Source organism: Mus caroli, unplaced genomic scaffold, assembly GCF_978045245.1.
Source record: "Mus caroli unplaced genomic scaffold, Mus_caroli_1 scaffold_8, whole genome shotgun sequence".
NCBI lineage: Eukaryota > Metazoa > Chordata > Mammalia > Rodentia > Muridae > Mus > Mus caroli.
This window is the reverse complement of record NW_028227263.1, coordinates 33,291,145-33,309,270: the sequence shown is the minus strand read 5'-3', so window position 1 is coordinate 33,309,270 and position 18,126 is coordinate 33,291,145. Positions and strand designations below refer to the sequence as shown.

Here is an 18,126-nt window from a genome sequence, read left to right as displayed (position 1 = left end):
ACAGGGCCTGAAGAGTCAGATCAGTGGTTAAGAGCACTGGCTGTTCCTTTAGTAGACCTGGTTTAATTCCCATTACCCATATGACAGCTCAAATCTGACTGTAACTCCACTTCCAAGGATCCAATGCTGCCTTCTGACCTCAGGCACCAGGGATACACAAGATGCATGTGTGTGCGTGGAGGCAAAATACCCATACAGAAAAATAAAACCAATTTTGTGTGTGTGCCTGTGTGTATTTGTGTGTGAATTACAAACTGGGCATATTGCTTTGTTGCTGTAATGTCAGCACTCTAGAAGCTGAGGTGTTGTGAGTCAAAGCAGTGCCACAGAGTAAGACCCCCCCCCCTCATACACACACACACACACACACACCATACTAAAAGTAAAAAAACAGGAGTGTGCTGGGAACTGAATTCTGGTCTTCAATGTCCCTAACTCTGGTTAACACTGGTAGCACGTACAGAGATTTATTTATAGGTCAAATTCTGCTCCAAGAATTTCCTGCCCTATAAACTTCTTCCAGCTTTCTTTTCTTCCCACTTCCTTTGGAATGACTTCACTCCTTTCTTTCCAGTCTCCTAATCTCCAGCCCACTAGGGTTCTTTTGCATATGAGTGTTAAAGGTTCTAGCGCCATTTGTTGAAATATTTTCTCCATCCTGTGGACTTGGCGTCTTTGTCAAAGACAGGCTGATCACCTTTCCCTGGGTCTGGCTTGGTACTACCTTGCTTATTTTTCACCAACACCACACTGCCTTGATTACTGAAGCCTTCTAGGGACCATGAGAGGTGTCATAAGTTGTGTTACTTTTCGATAGCTGTTGATAAAATACCGTGACCAAGGTAACTTATGAACAGACGGGTACGATTGTGCTTACAGTTTCGGAGCATTGTTGTCCATCACGGCAGAGCAGATGCATCCTGGCAGGAACAGTTGAGAGCTCACACCTCCCACCTCAAGCATGAGATAAAGAACACTAGCTCAAAATGATGTGAGTCTTTTGAAACCTCAAAGCCAGCCCAGTGACACACCTCCTCCAGCAGGACCACACCCTCTAATCCTTCCCAAACAGTTCCACTAACTGGGGACCAAATATTCCAACATATGGGCCTATGGGGCCATTCTTATTTAGACCACTACACAGCGTGAGAATAAACCACCCTCCACAGGCAGGGTTTGTCTTTTCTGTAGTGTCGGATTCTGTGGGTCATGTCTCTCTCCACATTAACGTTAGAATCTTATCCCCTGCCTCTTGAGTGCTAGGATTAAAGGCATAAGCCACCATACCTGCTCAAAGGAAATATTTTTTGTGTTGGTTTAAATGAAAATGGTCCCTATCAGCTCAGTGGGAGTGCTCAGTGAGTCTCTCTTTCTGTTGTCTGCCAGCTATAGAACCCTCTCTTAGCTCCATCTCCAGCATCATTTCTGCCTGCATGCTGCCACGCTTCCCACCATAATAACAATGGAGTCAATCTCTGAACCGTAAGCCAGCCCCAACTAAATGCTTTCCTTCCTAAGAGTTGCTGGGATCATGGGGTCTCCTCATGGCAATAGAAACCTCAAGTAAGACATTTTTTAAAAGTATAATATCAGTTTGTTAATATATATATACAATAACTTGCAGAGATTTTCTTTATTCATGCATTACTGTCTTACAGTAGATGATTTACATTTACATAATAAGAACTAATAAAGATGAAAGAGGTCAAAATCCAAATCCAACGGAAACTCAAGGGAAACGGCGAAATGTGGAGGAGCGTGCAAAACCTGAAGAGCAGAACTCTTCGTCGCGCTACTGATCGGATGGAGAAATGTGTCGGGAAGCAAATTTGTGCAGCAACTCCTAACACGGCAAATTTAGGGATTTCAACGTCTTAGAAGTGGTCATATGCTAATCTAATTGATGGTGGCTGTGTAGGGTTTAAATGCAGAACTGTTAACATGTGCAGGGGTTTAATTATAGGACAACTTTCTGCTCCAAGAATCTTCTTCCCCGTAGGCTCCTTCCAGGCTCCCTTTCTCCACTTCCCCTGGAATAGCTTTACTTCTCTCTTTCCAGTCTCCTAAGCCTAAAAGGTTGGCTTTGGATCTGCTGCTTTTCTCACACAGGATGGCTTGTGTATACTTAACACAAGGCATATGCTTGCAGTGCCAGGACTGAGGAGGCAGAAGCAGGGGGACTGCTGCAAATTTGAGACTGATTTCCTTAAAACTTGAAAAAGGGAACATACACGCTTGCTAGAAAGGATGCTGTTACACTGCTAGGGAGCATCACAGAAGAGCCAGCCCCTCCGGGAGCCTCCAAAGGCAATCATAAAGGTTCAGAGGCAATAGCTTATAATAGCAGTACCAGTATAACATTGGCTAAAGTCCTTAAACTGTATATCTAACACTTCATGGAACCAGGCATGATGGCTCATTTGTATAATTCCAGCACTCAGGAGGCAGAGAGGAGGTAGGCTTGTCATGACTTCAAGATCAGCCTGGACCACATAGAGATCTTGTCTCAAAACAAAACACAAAACTGTCAATCAAGGCCAGCCTTAGCTATATGAGACCATGTCTCTAAGTAAATAAGTAAATGAAATTAATCCAAATAAATTAGTTAATATAGCAGTCATGGGATGGAGAGATGCTCAGCAGCCAAGAGCACTGGCTGCTCTCATGGAGGACCCTGGGTTCAGTTTCCAGCATCTACACGGCAGCTCACAACAGCTATAACTTCAGTTTCAGGGGATGTGATACCTTCTTCTGATTTCCATGGGTATCAGGCACACATGTGATGCACATACATATGTGCAGGCAAAACACACTGTACAGTGAAATAAAATAAAATAAATCTAAGAGAAAAAAATTCTACCAGTCAATAAAAAAATCAATATATTAAGAAAAATTAGAAGTGTACAAGATCTGAATAGATATAGAAAAGATATTTGAGAAAACTAAGCTTTTTACAGATTAAGAATAGACAAGAACTTCCTGAAAATGCCAGGCAGTGGTGGCGCATACCTGCAATCCCAGCACTCAGGAAGCAGAGGCAGGCAGATCTCAGAGTTGTGAGGCCAGCCTGCTCTACAGAATGAGTTTCAGAACAGTTAGGGTTACACAGAAAAACCTTGTCTTAAAAAAAAAAATCAGCAAAAAGGGGAGCTGGAGAGATGGTTCAGAGGTCCTGAGTTCAATTCCCAGCAGCCACATGGTGGCTCACAACCATCTGTAATGGGATCTGACGCCCTCATCTGGTGTGTCTGAAGACAGCTAACGTGTACTCATATAAATAAAATAAATGAATATAAAAAACAACAAAAAGAACCCCCTGAATGTGAAGAAAAGATCATGACAACCCCCCTACCCCCACCTCTGGTGTGGGGTGGGGGTGGGGACAAAACAACCAACCTACAATATTTAAAGGCACCAGCCGAGGCTGGGGAAGTATAGGGCATTTGGTGCTCCTCATATACTGCTGTGGTAATAGGAAACAGCACGTTTTCTGCATAAACTGTTTTAAAGGTTTTGTATAAAGTTAGACATAGGCCTAATCTATGAACTAAGAGTCAGTAGTCTGAGTAGTACCCCACAGAAATAAAAGTAGGCAGCATGTGCTTGCTCAAAATTCCAACAGCTTATATGGTCATCGGATAGGAGAATAAAAATTTATAATGTAATAAAAATATTTTCCTGGGCTAGAGATGCAAATTGTCAGAGTGCTAGCCTAACATTTATATAGCCTTAGGTTCAGTCACCCCCACCCCCAGTACCACCAACACGGTGGCTCTCTTCTGTAACTCTAGCGCTTGGGAGTAGAGGCAGGGGGATCAGGAGTTCTAGGTCACATTTGCCTACACATACAGGTCACTCTGGGCTCTAAGAGACTGTGCTCCAAAGTGACACAGACAGAACAAGCTTTCGATGTAGATCAGTGGTAGAGTGCTTACCCAGCATGCACAAGGTCCCAGGTTCAATCCCAGCACCACATACCATCCCCTAAGTAACAAACAAACAAATAAACACATCAACAAAAACAAGCAGAAATCTGAAAAGTATCTAAAGTTACAATGACTACAAAACAGCTATCAAAAGGGAGAACACAGGGCGTATAATTAATCAGGGTCTTAGTTATATAGACGTCCAAGACACGTCTAAGACATTCAATCATCTTACAAACGGAGATGGTTGAATCGAGGCTTACATTTTCAGAGTTCATAGTCCAACCTATCTACGCTGTTGCTTTTAGGCCCATGGCTGTATCTTGTGGCAAAAATAACAGGAGCCGTGTTAGAGCCTTGCTGGCAAGGATGTAAAAGCAAGGAAAAGAGGAAACCTAGAACCTATTACCACATCAAAGCCATGCCACAGGGAACCATGGACCTCTTATTAGCCCTTCCTTCTTCAAGTTCCGCCACCCCTAAAGAGTGTCACCCTGGGGACTAGGACTTTCTCATGTGCAGTATTAAGCAACGCTGAAAATTCAAAATAAAAACTCGTTCTGTGCAAAAGATGGGTTTTAACAAAATTATTAAGCCAGGTGTGGTGGCTCAAATTGTAACTCTAGTACTCAAACTGAGGCAGGAGGATTGCCATGAATTCCAGTCCAGCTGAGACCACAGGATGACATTCTATCTCAAACAACAATGGCAATCACGCTTCAACGTTACTGGCAATTTTAGTAAAATGAAAGTAAGGAAAGTAAACTTTTGTGAAAAATACAGTTATTCATAAATTATATGTATGTTAGCATATTAATCATAAAGCCATTAGTAAAAGTCCCATATAACCATAGTAGTCCAAATCCATTGTTGTTGGTATTTAGCAAATTTTGTCTTTAAAAAAAAAATTATCATTCCTTTAGAGTTAAATTTAGTCTTAAAAAATTATTCCTTTAGGGATGGTAAGATGACTCGGTGGGTAAAGGTACCTGCCACGCAAGCTTGACGACCTGGGACTCACATGATGGAAAGAGAGGAACAATCCTGGAAAGTTGCCATCTGACCACCACACGCGTGTCCTGTTCACAGCATACTTACCCACAGCAAGTTAGTAAATAAAACAGTCTCCCGTAGGAGTTACGTCCCTTAGGGGCTTTGTTGTTGAAAGGCTTGCCTAGCAGTCCCAAAACCCTGAGATGAATCCCCAGTCCAATATACATCAGACATGCTGATACATGTTTGTCATCCTAGCACTTGGAAGGTACAGTCAGGAGGATAAGAAGTTCAAAGTCGTCTTTGCCAACACATGAATTTGAGGCAAGTCTGAGTTGCATGAGACCTAATCTCAAAAAAATATCGCTGGTCTACAGAGTGAGTTCCAGGACAGCCAGGGCTACACAGAGAAACCCTGTCTCAGGAAAAAAAAATTTTTTTGATTTGAGCAGGGTGGCTGTGGTATTTAATTTCAGCACTAGGCAGGCAGAGGCAAGAGGATCTCTGTGAGTTTGAGGCCAGCCCAGTCTACAGAGCAAGTTCCAGGACAGCCAGGCCTACACAGAGAAACCCCTGTCTCAAACAAACAAACAAACAAACAAACAAATAATTGATTTGAAATTTTTATCGCGACCATGTATTTATCAACATTGGAGATAACATTGATCTTTATAAAGTTAGCCACGTAATAAGTGGTCTTTCCTTTGTGTTCTATCCTGGGCTCAGACAATATAAGCACAAGGGGACACGGAGATGACTCAGTAGTTGAAAGCATATGTTGCTCTTGCCGCTCTTGCCGAGGACCTGGATTCAATTCTCATCAGCCACATGATGGCTCCCTCCCATTCATAACCCCAGTTCCAGGCGCTTCAACAGGCATGCATGTGGTATACACACATGTATGCATGAAGAATTTTTATACACATAAATAAAATACTTAAATGAATAAATAAATCTTTTAAAAAAATATAAAAGAAAAGATAAGCACTTGTCTAGAAGCAAATATGACAAGATACTAGCAATGTACAATTCTGAGTGGTGAGCCCAGACTTGGTTACAGTAATCTTTGTGTTGTATGGTAGGGACAGTCTCATTTTTTTTCCTAACTACTAAGTGGACAGTTTATGATGTGTGATGGATGGTATTTACTTTCCTATGTATATTTTTCTCAGGTATCTAAAAATTTAAAATATTTAACACTTTCTTTTCTTGAAATAAAGAGGTAGAAGAAGACCTTCACAAAAGAAAAGCAGAGAAAAAAGTATGTTGAAATGAAGATTTTTGAACAGCTGGTACTTGTGTGGACTTGTGTAAGCATTCAAATATTTAAAGAAAAACTGACCAAACAGGCCTTGCCAGCCATTCACAAGCCTCTGCAGGCAGAGAATGAGGTGGGCTAGAGGGTGGATTGGGAATGGAGAAATTCAAAGAGAAGGTGAGAAGGATCTAGTTTTAACCATGCAATGTAACATGAACGACAAGAGAACTTGCCTCAAAAACGAATGAATACATTTTGAAAATACGTAATGCATACATTAATACGTGTCTGTATTTGCAAGATCCCCTGTGTTGTTGCAGCTTGTGTTTTCACTATTCTGGTCAGCTCAGGGTGAGTATTTCCATCTCCTTGCCATTTCTTTGCATTTTGAGCCCTCAGTTTGTCCAATTCAGGTTTTTATAAAATGAACAGTAGGCTATTATGAGTTGCAGCCAGCCCATCATTGTGACTTGCTTGCCCAGTAAAATATGGTATTTGAGAACTAACTGGCTTGAGATCTTTTGACACTGACTTTTAAAAATTATATATATATATATATATATATATATATATATTACTTTTTATTTTTACTTATGTGTATGTCTGTGTTTGGGTGTGTGCACATGAACACAGGTGTCCATGGAGACCAGAAGAGCATGTTGGGTCCCCTGGAGCTGGAGTTTCAAGTGGCTGTGAGCCCCCTACATGGATTCTGGGAACTGAACTGGAGTTTTCTAGAAAAGTAGCAAGTGCTATTAACTACCTAGTCACCTCTCCAGCCCCTGACACTGGCTTTTTTATTATTCTGTATAAATTCTCACTTGTGGGGTTTGGTATGATATTTTAGCACATGATTGAGTATACATTGATCAGGCCGCCTGTACCTTTCCCATTCTTTTGTTGTTGTTTGTTTTGTTTTGTTTGAAACAGGGTTTCTCTGTGTAGCCCTGACTGTCCTGGAACTTGCTCTATAGATAGGGCTGGCCTCAAACTCAGATATCTGCCTGCCTCTTTCTCCTGAGTGCTGAGATTAAAGGTGTGTGACACCACACACGGTCCAGCTACTTTTCCCATTCTATAGTAATCACCAGTCTACATTCTAATCCACCTTTGTTGTTGGTGGTGGTTGTGTTTTTTGGAGGGGTTGCTTATTTGTTTTGTTTTAAAAATAGGTTTTCATTGTATAGCCCAGGTTGGCCTGGAACTTGCAATATAGATCAAGCTGGCCTCAAAGCTCACAGAGATCTACTTGCCTCCCCGAGTGCTAAGATTATCTTAACTGCAAATGACAGGGTCTGCTTAATATTTCACTGTGTATACATACCACATTTCCTTTATCCATTCACCCACTGATGAAGATGAGGTTGATTCTATTCTTAGGTACTTTGGATAGTGCTATGATAAATGTGGGCATTCCATTATCCCTGTGCTAGTCTGGGCACTGGCTTAGGATTGCTCGACACTGTATTCTTCAAGGCAGTGTCTCTTACTTTAAGCTCGAGCTCTGTAGCTAGTCTAGCCAGACAGCCTGCCCTGGGGAGGATTGTACTGCCTCCCCAGTGCTGGGTTTACAAACAAGGCACCATGCTCTTCTAGCGCTTATGTGGACTTTGGGAATACACACCCCACTGCTCATACTGCAGGTGTTTCATTAGGAACCGGAGAATAAGATCACGGTGGTAAAATAGATAGCCAGGATTTTATTCACTATTCAACCAAGTCTGCTTTTGAGAACAAATAACAGGCATGTTGAGACAATAATAATGGAGACTGGCCATTATTATAGTGCAGAGATGGGCTACTCTGAGCCAGAGGGGAGGTTAAGAGACTTGTTATCCTGGGCTAGTCCTAGTGCAGTGGGTTTTGGGCAGATGAATGTTTTGGTTTAGAGACTAAAGGGAGACCAATAGCTCAGAAGACTGATAGGAGGAGAAAACTCAGCCCCTTAGTGGTTCATCTGTGTTCTATACATGGGCTGTTTCAGGGGTTGCATATAGCTATAACATATTTATTCTATACGGGAGTGCCAAGTGTTCCATTAGGAGCTGGAGAATAGAATCAGAACTTGGTCTTGCAAACTTTACATGCCCCAGTACAAGGGAACACCAGGGCCAAGAAGTGGGAGTGGGTGGGTAGGGGAGCGGGTATAGGGAACTTTTGGTATAGCATTTGAAATGTAAATAAAGAAAATATCTAATTTAAAAAAAGGAACTGGAGAATAAGATCACTGTAGTAAAGATAGAAGTTTTTGTAATGAATTCTTTGAAAGGTATGTTTAAAAACTTATTTGTGGGGCTGGAGAGATGGCTCAGTGGTTAAGAGCACCAATTGCTCTTCCAGAGGTCCTGAGTTCAATGCCCAGCAACCACATGGTGGCTCACAACCATCTGTAATGAGATCTGATGCCCTCTTCTGGTGTGTCTGAAGACAGTGACACTGTACGCACATATGTAAAATAATAAAATAAATCCTTAAAACATTTATTTGTGTGTGTGTGTGTGTCTGTGTGTGTGTGTGTGATGTACACTCATGTGCACTGGGCATGGAACCCAGAGACTTATGCATGCCAGGAAAGAGTCTCCTATTTAGGTCCCACACTCTTCCTCTGAGAGGTGGATCTTGCTCCCTCTGGATGTGATCAGAATATAACTGACTCACTTCTTCCTAGTGAACAGAACATGGCAGAAATGAAGCTCTGCAGCTTCTTGGGTTAGTGCATCTGAAAGGACGCAGCCCTTTCCTGCTCCTTCCCTTCCTTTCTCCCTCCCTAACTCTCCCCTTCCCTCCATTTACCCATACCCTATATGCCCATTTCATGACTTTGAAGTCAATTTAACATGTAGGAAAGCTCAGGAAATGTGCAAGGCCAATGCAGAGAGGAACTGGGATCCTTCATAATGGCCAAAAGACACCTGACACATAGGTGAACAATCTGGTTCTAGAAACTTTAGCCCAGGTTGGGAACATGGCTCAGTCAATAAAATGTCTGCCAGGAAACCATAAGGACCTGAGTTTGAATCCGTAGACCCTCTGGAAAAGTCCAGGCACAGAGACATGTGGCTGTAGCGCCAGACCTAGGTCATTGGGGGTGGAATGGGTAGAGACAGGAAGGTCTCTGGAGCTCACTGGTGAGCCAGCCTAGCTGAATTGAGGTGTTACAGTTCAGTGAGAGACTTTCAAAAAATAAAAGTAGGGAATGATCAGTAAAGATATTGCCATTTTCTACTGGAACACACATGTGCACAAGAATGTCCACACATCTTCACTAACAGGTATATATATCACACCCACACATGTTTCTCAGAAGTTTCTTTTTTTTTTTTTTTAAGATTTATTTATTTATTATATGTAAGTACACTGTAGCTGTCTTCAGACACTCCAGAAGAGGGCGCCAGATCTCATTACGGATGGTTGTTAGCCACCATGTGGTTGCTGGGATTTGAACTCTGGACCTTTGGAAGAGCAGTCGGGTGCTCTTACCCACTGAGCCATCTCACCAGCCCTCTCAGAAGTTTCTAATGAGACCACCAACCAGGACCACCTAGCTAAGTCTAAATATCTATTCCATAAACAGGAATTGAAAATAAGTGATTATTGTTGTTGTTTCAAAATAGTAAATTTTAAGCCGGGCATGGTGGTGCATACCTTTAATCCCAGCACTTGGAAGGCAGAGACAGGTGAATTTTTGAGTTCAAGGCCAGCCTGATCTACAGAGTGATTTCCAGGACAGCCAGGGCTACCCAGAGAAACCCTGTCTTGAAAAACCAAAAAAAAAAAAAAAAAAAAGTAAGTTTTAGAGAGATTTTGTTATACAACCTGAAGTCAGCAATACAATCAGGAGATAAAATAGAGAGGCTCAGAAAGACTTGTTTTGATGAAGCAATATTTGGAGAGGATTCCCTAGGTAAAAGAGGGAAAGCTATTTTAAGGCGCTAATCACCCTATAGGCAAATGACAAATCTGAGGAATTAAAAGTGATACAGCATGGGACAAACACATAGAAGGAAGGAATGTAAGATGCCTGAATATGCTCATAGGGAGGGCAGGTCATTCAGGGCCTTAGAAGAATCTTTGATTCTAAAAGTGGCCAGGTGCTCTTGAAGAGTTTTAGTTAGGAGAGGCTGTATCAAACCTGGCATTATCAAGTCCTGGTCATTCATTTCTGTAAATTGTCTAGAAGACGACAAATGCCTAGGGAAGGCAAAGTCTACAGTAGGAGGTTGTGGTTCTGCACAGGGTAAGGCGTTTCTGAGATATTCAGACGATTTGGCACTCCAGTGTATATGTGTGTGTGTGTGTGTGAGAGAGAGAGAGAGAGAGAGAGAGAGACAGACAGACAGAGAGAGAGACAGAGAGAGAGAGAGAGAGACAGAGAGAGACAGAGACAGAGAGAGAGACAGAGAGAGAGACAGAGAGAGAGAGAGAACATACCTGTACAGTGTACGGTGAAATGACAACAAACATATAGTAATTGATACCATGGGAGTGAAATAATGGATATAAAGCAAAGCCAGCAGGAAGTCTACAAGGCACAACTACAAACTGTGAAGCTAACTACAAGAGAATGAATCCTCGGAGGAAAGGAAGCAGAAAAATCTCTGGGAACAGGAAGAAAAGGAGGACGTGGTTGCAGGGAGGTGGCAGTCACAACTGACTAGTAGCCTGGATGAGACATAGCATCATAAATGGATGGAGTAGATAAGAGCCCAGCTGCAGAGGCTGAGGAACCAGTGGGAGGTGAGAATAAGAGATAGTGGGAGCCCGGTGTGGTGGCGCACGCCTTTAATCCCAGCACTCGGGAGGCAGAGGCAGGCGGATTTCTGAGTTCGAGGCCAGCCTGGTCTACAAAGTGAGTTCCAGGACAGCCAGGGCTATCATAGAAACCCTGTCTGGAAAAACAAAACAAAACAAAACAAAAAAAAAAAAAAAAAGAGATAGTGGGAATTGCAGCTCTGTTCACAAGGCCAGCAGTGAAAGAGAGGACAGGGATGTTGAGGGGAAAGAGCCCATCTGAAACTGAAGATCCAGAATAGTAGATGCAGAAAGGACATTTGGAATCAGAAGGGCCCCAATTCAGAGCCCAGTGAAGTTGCTGGTCCCTGGGAAGAAGTGGAATATAGGTATGTATTCTAAAGTTCTTAAAAAGTATGGATTGGAGGGGGCAAGAAAAAAAAAGAAAGGATGGATCTGGGGTTGGAGAGATGGCTCAGCAGTTAAGAGCACCACCTGATATTCTAGAGGTCCTGAGTTCAATTCCCAGCAACCACATGGTGGCTTGCAACCTGTCTGATGCCCTCTTCTGGTGTGTCTGAAGAGAGCAATGGTATACTCATATACACAAAATACATAAATACATCTTTTTTTTTTTTTTTAAAGTATGGATCTAGAGCTGGAGAGATGGCTCAGTGGTAAGAGCATTTGTGGCTGTTCCAGAGGACCTCGGTTCAGTTTCTAGCACTCACACTGTGCTTCATAACCAATTCCAGGGGATTGGATGCCCTCTTCTGGCCTCTTCAATCACCATGCATTCAAGTGGTACACAGACATACAGCAAGGCAAAACACCAGACATACAACAAAAAAATAGCCAAATGGTAGTAGTGTAAACCTTTAATCCCAGCACTTGGAAGGCAGAGGCAGGAGGATCTTAAATTCAAGGACATAGCAAGTTTGAGGCTACCTCAAGCTATTTATAAGACTGTCTCAAGAAAAAAAAGAAGAAAAAGACAAAGACAAAGACAAAAAGTTGGATGTGATATACATGATGGTGCATGTTTTAATTCCAGCACTGGGGTAATAGGGTGGTGGGGTGAGGCAGAGGCAGGAGGATCTTTGTGAGTTTGAGGCCAGAGTAGTGTACACAGTGAATTCTAGGTCAGCCAGGGTTATCTAGTGAGAGACTGTCTTTAAAAAAAAAGGAAAGGAAAAGAAGAAACGAAAGAAAGAAAGAAAGAAAGAAAGAAAGAAAGAAAGAAAGAAAGAAAGAAAGAAAGAAGGAAGGAAAGAAGGAAAGGAAGGAAGGAAGGAAGGAAGGAAGGAAGGAAGGAAGGAAGGAAAGAAAGAGGAAGAAAGAATGAAAGGAAGAAAGAATGAAAGAAAAGAAAGTGAGCTTAAATTAGTAGATCCCAATTATTGTTACAATGTATTTTAGCTTGGAAAAAAGTAACTTTCTTAGCCATGCCCTCAGGGTTCTACCAACACAGGAGTGGGAACCTCTTTCTCAAGGAGAAGTGTCAGTGTCTCACCTTCTCTCTGTTGCAAGTTAGCTGTTAGCTTCCTTTGGGGGAAGGCTTAAGAGAAATGGACTTCTTGTATCATTAGATAGTTTAAGGTTGCTACATCTCTGGGTCAGAGGACCCTTCAGGTCTTCCAAGTTCTGTGGAGTACTGCATTGGGGACCCTGAGAAGCATGGCTAAGAGCACAGTCTTTTTTTTTTTTTTTTTTTTTTTTGGTTTTTCGAGACAGGGTTTCTCTGTATAGTCCTGGCTGTCCTGGAACTCACTTTGTAGACCAGGCTGGCCTCGAACTCAGAAATCCACCTGCCTCTGCCTCCCGAGTGCTGGGATTAAAGGCGTGCGCCACCACGCCCGGCTTAAGAGCACAGTCTTAAGTGGAACTGCCTGGGTTTACATCCTTCGTCTGTATTTACTAAGCACATAACCCAGGCCAAGTTATCTTACTTCTCTGGTCCTCAGCTTGTCTATCTATAAAATGATAATAAAAGTACTTAACTCAAGGCTGGGAGAGATGGCTCAGCAGTTAAGAGTGCTTACTGCTCTCGGTTTCCAGTACCCAAATGATGCAGCTTACAACTCTTTTAACTTCTACTCCAGAGGAATCTCCCTCCCTCCCTCCCTCTCCTGGCTTCTGTACGTACTGTGCTCACATAAACACTCCCTCTCCATATACTCATAATTTTAAAATACACTTAAAAAACAGTACCTACATCATAGTGGGTCAGGGGAGGTGACGCAAGGGCAGCACTTTGAACATTGCCTGGCACAGTAGCGCTTTCTATTTCTTTCAGGAGTGAGACACACAAGCATCAACTATGAATCAGAAAGAGCTGGGCAGTGGTGGCACACGCCTTTAATCCCAGCACTCAGGAGGCAGAGGCAGGCGGATTTCTGAGTTCGAGGCTAGCCTGGTCTACAGAGTGAGTTCCAGGACAGCCAGGGCTACACAGAGAAACCCTGTCTCGAAAAACAAAACAAAACAATGGAACAACAAAACAAACAGAAAGAATCTGGATTTAGGCCCCATTTTCTATCCCCTGCTTGTCCTTACATCTTGTTTCTCGTCTGTATAAACTGGGATAAGAATTACTACTTTGTACAGGTGCAGTGGGGATTAATTGAGATGGTAAATGCAAAATGCTAGAGACTAAGAATGAATTCGACTTATGAAAACTGCTATCATTTTAGCAGGTGGCAGCTGTTGTTTCCACCCTTGGATGGGTTCAACTGCTCATAACTGGAAACTCACAAGTCCTGACCAATGTTTTGACCAATAGGGAGATGAGGAGAACACAAGGTATGAGCTAGATGGGTAGAGATGACGTTGCATTTCCTATTCCTGAGCAGATCCTAAACAGAATAACCTTAGCTGAATGAGACCTAACCACTGTCTCATACAGGCGAGTCTCACCAGAAACACACATAGGTTGTGAACTAACAGACCAAATACACATGGCATAGCTGGACCACGTGACTTCAGGGTCCTGGGCAGGAGACATCTAGTTAATCAGGTCCCCCTCCCCTGACCCCAGCTTCCCCGCCCCCTTCCAGAGAGGATCCAATTCTTTTTTTTTTTTTTAAACTACTCTTTTTTTAAAATTTTTATTTATTATTATATGTAAGTACACTGTAGTTGACAGACCAGAAGAGGGTGTCATATCTCACTACGGATGGTTGTGAGCCACCATGTTGGGATTTGAACTCAGGACCTTTGGAAGAGCAGTCAGTGCTCTTACCCGCTGAGCCATCACCAGCCCCAGGATCCAATTCTTTAGTTCAGGATTTCCTAAAACTCTCACCAATCCTCCTGCCTCAGCCTCCTGAATTATATTATCCAGCCTCCTGGATTATATTGCTACTGTGCCCGGCTCCAGCTGAACAGGCTTCCTTGGAGAAAAGGTTTTTAGCATACATATCAAAGAATATGTGTTTTGATGGAAATAAGCTGTAGAAAGTACAGGCCAAGGAGTTATAGCATATCATGAATAGCTTTGGAAGTTTGGCCAAGGATTCTTTCTTAGCTTAGTAGAAATGAGAGAACACCGAATTGTCAGGAGCAACTGGAGTCTGAAGGGTAACTGGCCTGTCATGGGCAAGATAAATACTGGTTTAGAAATGTACCCACTGGTAGGCTAGCCCTGCTACCAGACTTAATAATCTCTTATTTATTTATGTTTACAAATGTTTTACCTGCATGTGTACACCGTGTTTGTGCCTGGTGCTCCCAGAACTGGAGTTACAGACTGTTGAAAGCAACCGTGTGGGGAACCTGACAGGAGCCTGGTCCTCTGCAGAGCAGCAAGTGCTTTTAACTGCCTCTGGCTTCTTCTGCTCTCTGTCTTGTTCGCTGGTGTTAATGGGAGGTTATCTGGAAAAGAGATATACACCTGCCAGAGTTTTAGAGGGAAAATAGTCGTGTATTTTCGAATACTCTGCTTGGGTGTATGAAGTTCTTACTGTCAACCTGTCACATTACTGCATAGTAACTAGAAATAATACACATTTGTACCTGATTGCGGTGGACATCTACACAAGTGAGAAATTATAGAATGTATAGAATTAAACAAATACACACTGATGTGTACAAGTTGATCTGGAAAATCTGCTCGAAAATTAATACCCTGGCTGGGATATAATTTTGGTTGACAGGCGTGGGGAAGAGCTGAGTGAAGCGAACAAAGAATGTCTCTGTATTACTTTTTACAACGGCATGGGAGTCTTCAATTCTCTTGACGTAAAATTTTAAAAATGCATTAGTGAACGATATTTCTGCCTTTAAAACGCACTGCTAATCGTTGTTTCCGATCAAACGCGCTCAGTGAGTCCCATTCGCTTTCCTGAGTTATGCACACTCCAGGAATCCTCGGGCACAAAACAGGCGCCATTAGTTTGTTCTGAAGCCAGAGCTGAAAGAAGGAAGTCCCGGTGCGGGAAGGGCCGGCTCCTTTCTGGGAAACTACGGACTGCTACCGGCCCAAACTGCCAGCATGTCTGTCCCAGCCTCCGTTAACTTTACCCGAGTACTGAAGTACTGAGGCGCCGTCCACTCCAAAAAGAGTTCAAACCGTTTATGATTGATTCTCACTTTCTCCATAAAGGGACGGCACGAAGCTGCTTTTTGCAGCCAGGCAAGACTTTATTTATTTTATTTAACCGGGTGCAGGATTTCTGTAGACCCAACTCGCAGCACGAGTGAACTTCACTTCTAGAAAGACAGGGCAGGAGGCGGGCGAGGACTCCGTGACGCTCCAACCCGGAGTTCGCAAAGCCCAGAATTTGCGCGAGCGCCGCGAACTTGGGTAAAGCGAAACGGCTAGAGGAGGAGTGGCGGGCTGGGGAAGCCGCCCACTCCGGCCTCAGTTTCCTGAAGAGCAACCTCCCTTCCAGCCTGGGAGCGTCGTTGCCTGCGCAAACCAGGACGGGGTAAACTGAGGCACAGCAGGCGGAGGGCGCACACCCGGCCTTCCTAGTATCCGACCGCCCCGCCTCGGACCGCACAAAGCCCTGAGCCCCCGCCATCGCGCGCGGCTCGCTCCCCCGTGGGCGCCAAGTCCCGCCCCACGCGTCCCGCCCCACACCATGACGTCACCGCGGCGGCAGGCCCCGCCCCATCCAGGACCCGGCGGCATGACGTCACCGAGGCCCCACCCCTCCGGAGCGAGTTCGGTCCTGGCGTTCATTTCATTCCTGTCCTCATTCCGCACATTCTTCGCATCGCTCGCGCCGCGCCGCGCCGCCCGAGCCGAGCCGAGCCTCCGCGGCCCCGCCGCCCGCCGCGGGCGCCCCCCAGCACTTCGCACACTCGCTTCCAGCTCGCGGGGAGTCCGCGCGCCGGGGCCCGGGCCCGGGGCGGCCGCGGCGGGGCGCAGGCCATGCGCTGACCCCCCAGCGCGCAGCGTCGCCGGAGCGCGGGCAGCTGCCCCGGCGCGCCCTGCCCGTCCCGGGAGCCGGCGAGGCCGGGTTGGCGCTGCCCGGCGCGGGAGTACCGCAGGGAGTACCGGCTGGAGTAGCGCGGGGGCGGCGGCCCAGCGCCCCGAAGTTTGCCGCGCCCGCTCGGGCGGCCGTGGTAAGTTGCGCGCGGGGCGGACTCGGGGGCGCGGGCTGTCTAGGCGTCACCGCGATCGGCGCTTTGTGTGCGGCTCCCAGAGGGGAGCGGCCCCGCCGCCCTGCAAGTTGGGCCGCAACCCTGCGCGGCAACAGGCGGCCCCGCTCGCCTTTCTGCGCGCCCCTCTCCCCAGCGTCCCTCTCCCGCGCACCTCGCTCCTTGCTTGGGAAGCGCCGAGTTTGGCGCGATCGCGGGTGGGGAGAGCGTTCGGCGCGCAGCCTAGAGCCTGCAGCCGGGTGACTCCCCCGGCGCCCGGCCCCTTCGGGGTCCGCGCCGATCCGGGCTCCTCCTCCCGGGAGATGAAAGAGGGCTCTCTCGCTCTTGCCGCCTCTCCAGAGCTGCCGCCGCCGCCGCCGCTCCAGTGCACATTCAAGTGGAAAATTTTCAGGAGTCAGCAGAAACATTGTGTCCAAAAAAGACTGAGTCGCATTTACCACCAAACGCGGGAGTAGACTCTCCCTGGAAAACTTCCCCTCGGTAGGAAATACTGGGAGATTTGTTTGTTTATTGGAGGAGATACGATCCCCAGGAGGACCCCCCCCCAAAAAAAAAATCTGGGGACACTTTTAGCCTTTGTTCGCGGCAGCACCACTTGTTTTCAGAGTCTAGAGGCCCGTTTGAAAGAAAGTTCAACTTCTAGGAGTTTCCTTTTTCTTTTTTAATGCATTTTTAAAAAAATAATCAAAGCTACATTTTAAGAAGTGAGGCTCACACTTCACTTATCTTCTTCCCGTGAAAATAAAAGCCAGACTAATTTTCCTCGGTCTTAATCGTCTTCCTTTTTAAAGATTTATTTTAAGTTGAATGGTGTCACCCGTATAAAAATATTTATGAAACAATGAAATACCAGCCACCAGCGTTTCTCAGGAGGCTTGTTAAGTTCTTAGAAGCTGTCTGTGATTTACAGAAATGCAAATTGATCTCAGCGCTGGAAACTTACAGACAGATATTCCAGGAATCGGTAGTGTAGAAAGGCCGGGGTTTTAAAATAGCGCCATTTGAAAGGAGCCGAGGTCCTTGGAACAAAAAGGTCTGTAAATACGATCATATTTCAAAATAGTGAATGGAAAATATTTCAATTCCTACAGATAATGCAAAGTAACAGAATCTCGGTCTCCTCCACGCCTTGTGGCCAGGATTCGTTGTTAGTTTAGGTGGTCTGGTGGCTTAGAGTGTGCCGAGTGCCTGCAGGTGGTTCCCCGGGTGGACAGATCCTTCCCGTTAGGGAGACTCGATCTACCCGGAGCCAAGGGGTAGCTTGTCTGTGCAAGCCTGAGCTCTTGGGTGGGGGCTAATCTGCCTTGAGACTGAGGCTGGGAATAGTCCTCAGGCTGTACAGACTGTGCCAGGGGCTTCCGCCTTTCAGCGGAGTCTGCGCTTTTCTGTGAATAGCAGGATCTTTGGGCCCAGGCGCATCTGAATGCTTATAAGGGCCAGACTTAGATCCAACTTTGGTAAGAATCTTTCCTCTTTAGAAGGAAACCGTAGACCCAGTTACAGCAGGACTCCGGAAAGACAAATGCGTTTAGCTGAACCTTTGTCAACAGCAAGGTTTTAAATTGATGATTTTAAGGAGGAAAGGCGTAGTTTTCTAATCTCAGTATTTCC

General features: G+C 45.0%; 2 protein-coding genes across 2 annotated transcripts in view; one reads left to right on the top strand and one right to left on the bottom strand.

The window, feature by feature from the left end:
• LOC147002874 (uncharacterized) overlaps positions 1 to 16,922 on the bottom strand; it is a 76,385-nt gene extending 59,463 nt beyond the window's left edge. Inside the window, exons 1-2 of the mRNA XM_085842439.1 lie at positions 16,670 to 16,922; positions 14,604 to 14,781 (exon numbers count right to left, since the gene is read on the bottom strand). Of these exons, the coding sequence (XP_085698565.1) occupies positions 14,604 to 14,781; positions 16,670 to 16,922 (431 nt within the window). The remainder of the gene's footprint in view (positions 1 to 14,603; positions 14,782 to 16,669) is intronic.
• Tead1 (TEA domain transcription factor 1) overlaps positions 16,103 to 18,126 on the top strand; it is a 227,672-nt gene continuing 225,648 nt past the window's right edge. Inside the window, exon 1 of the mRNA XM_021166757.3 lies at positions 16,103 to 16,479. The gene's annotated coding sequence lies outside the window, so the exon portion shown is untranslated. The remainder of the gene's footprint in view (positions 16,480 to 18,126) is intronic.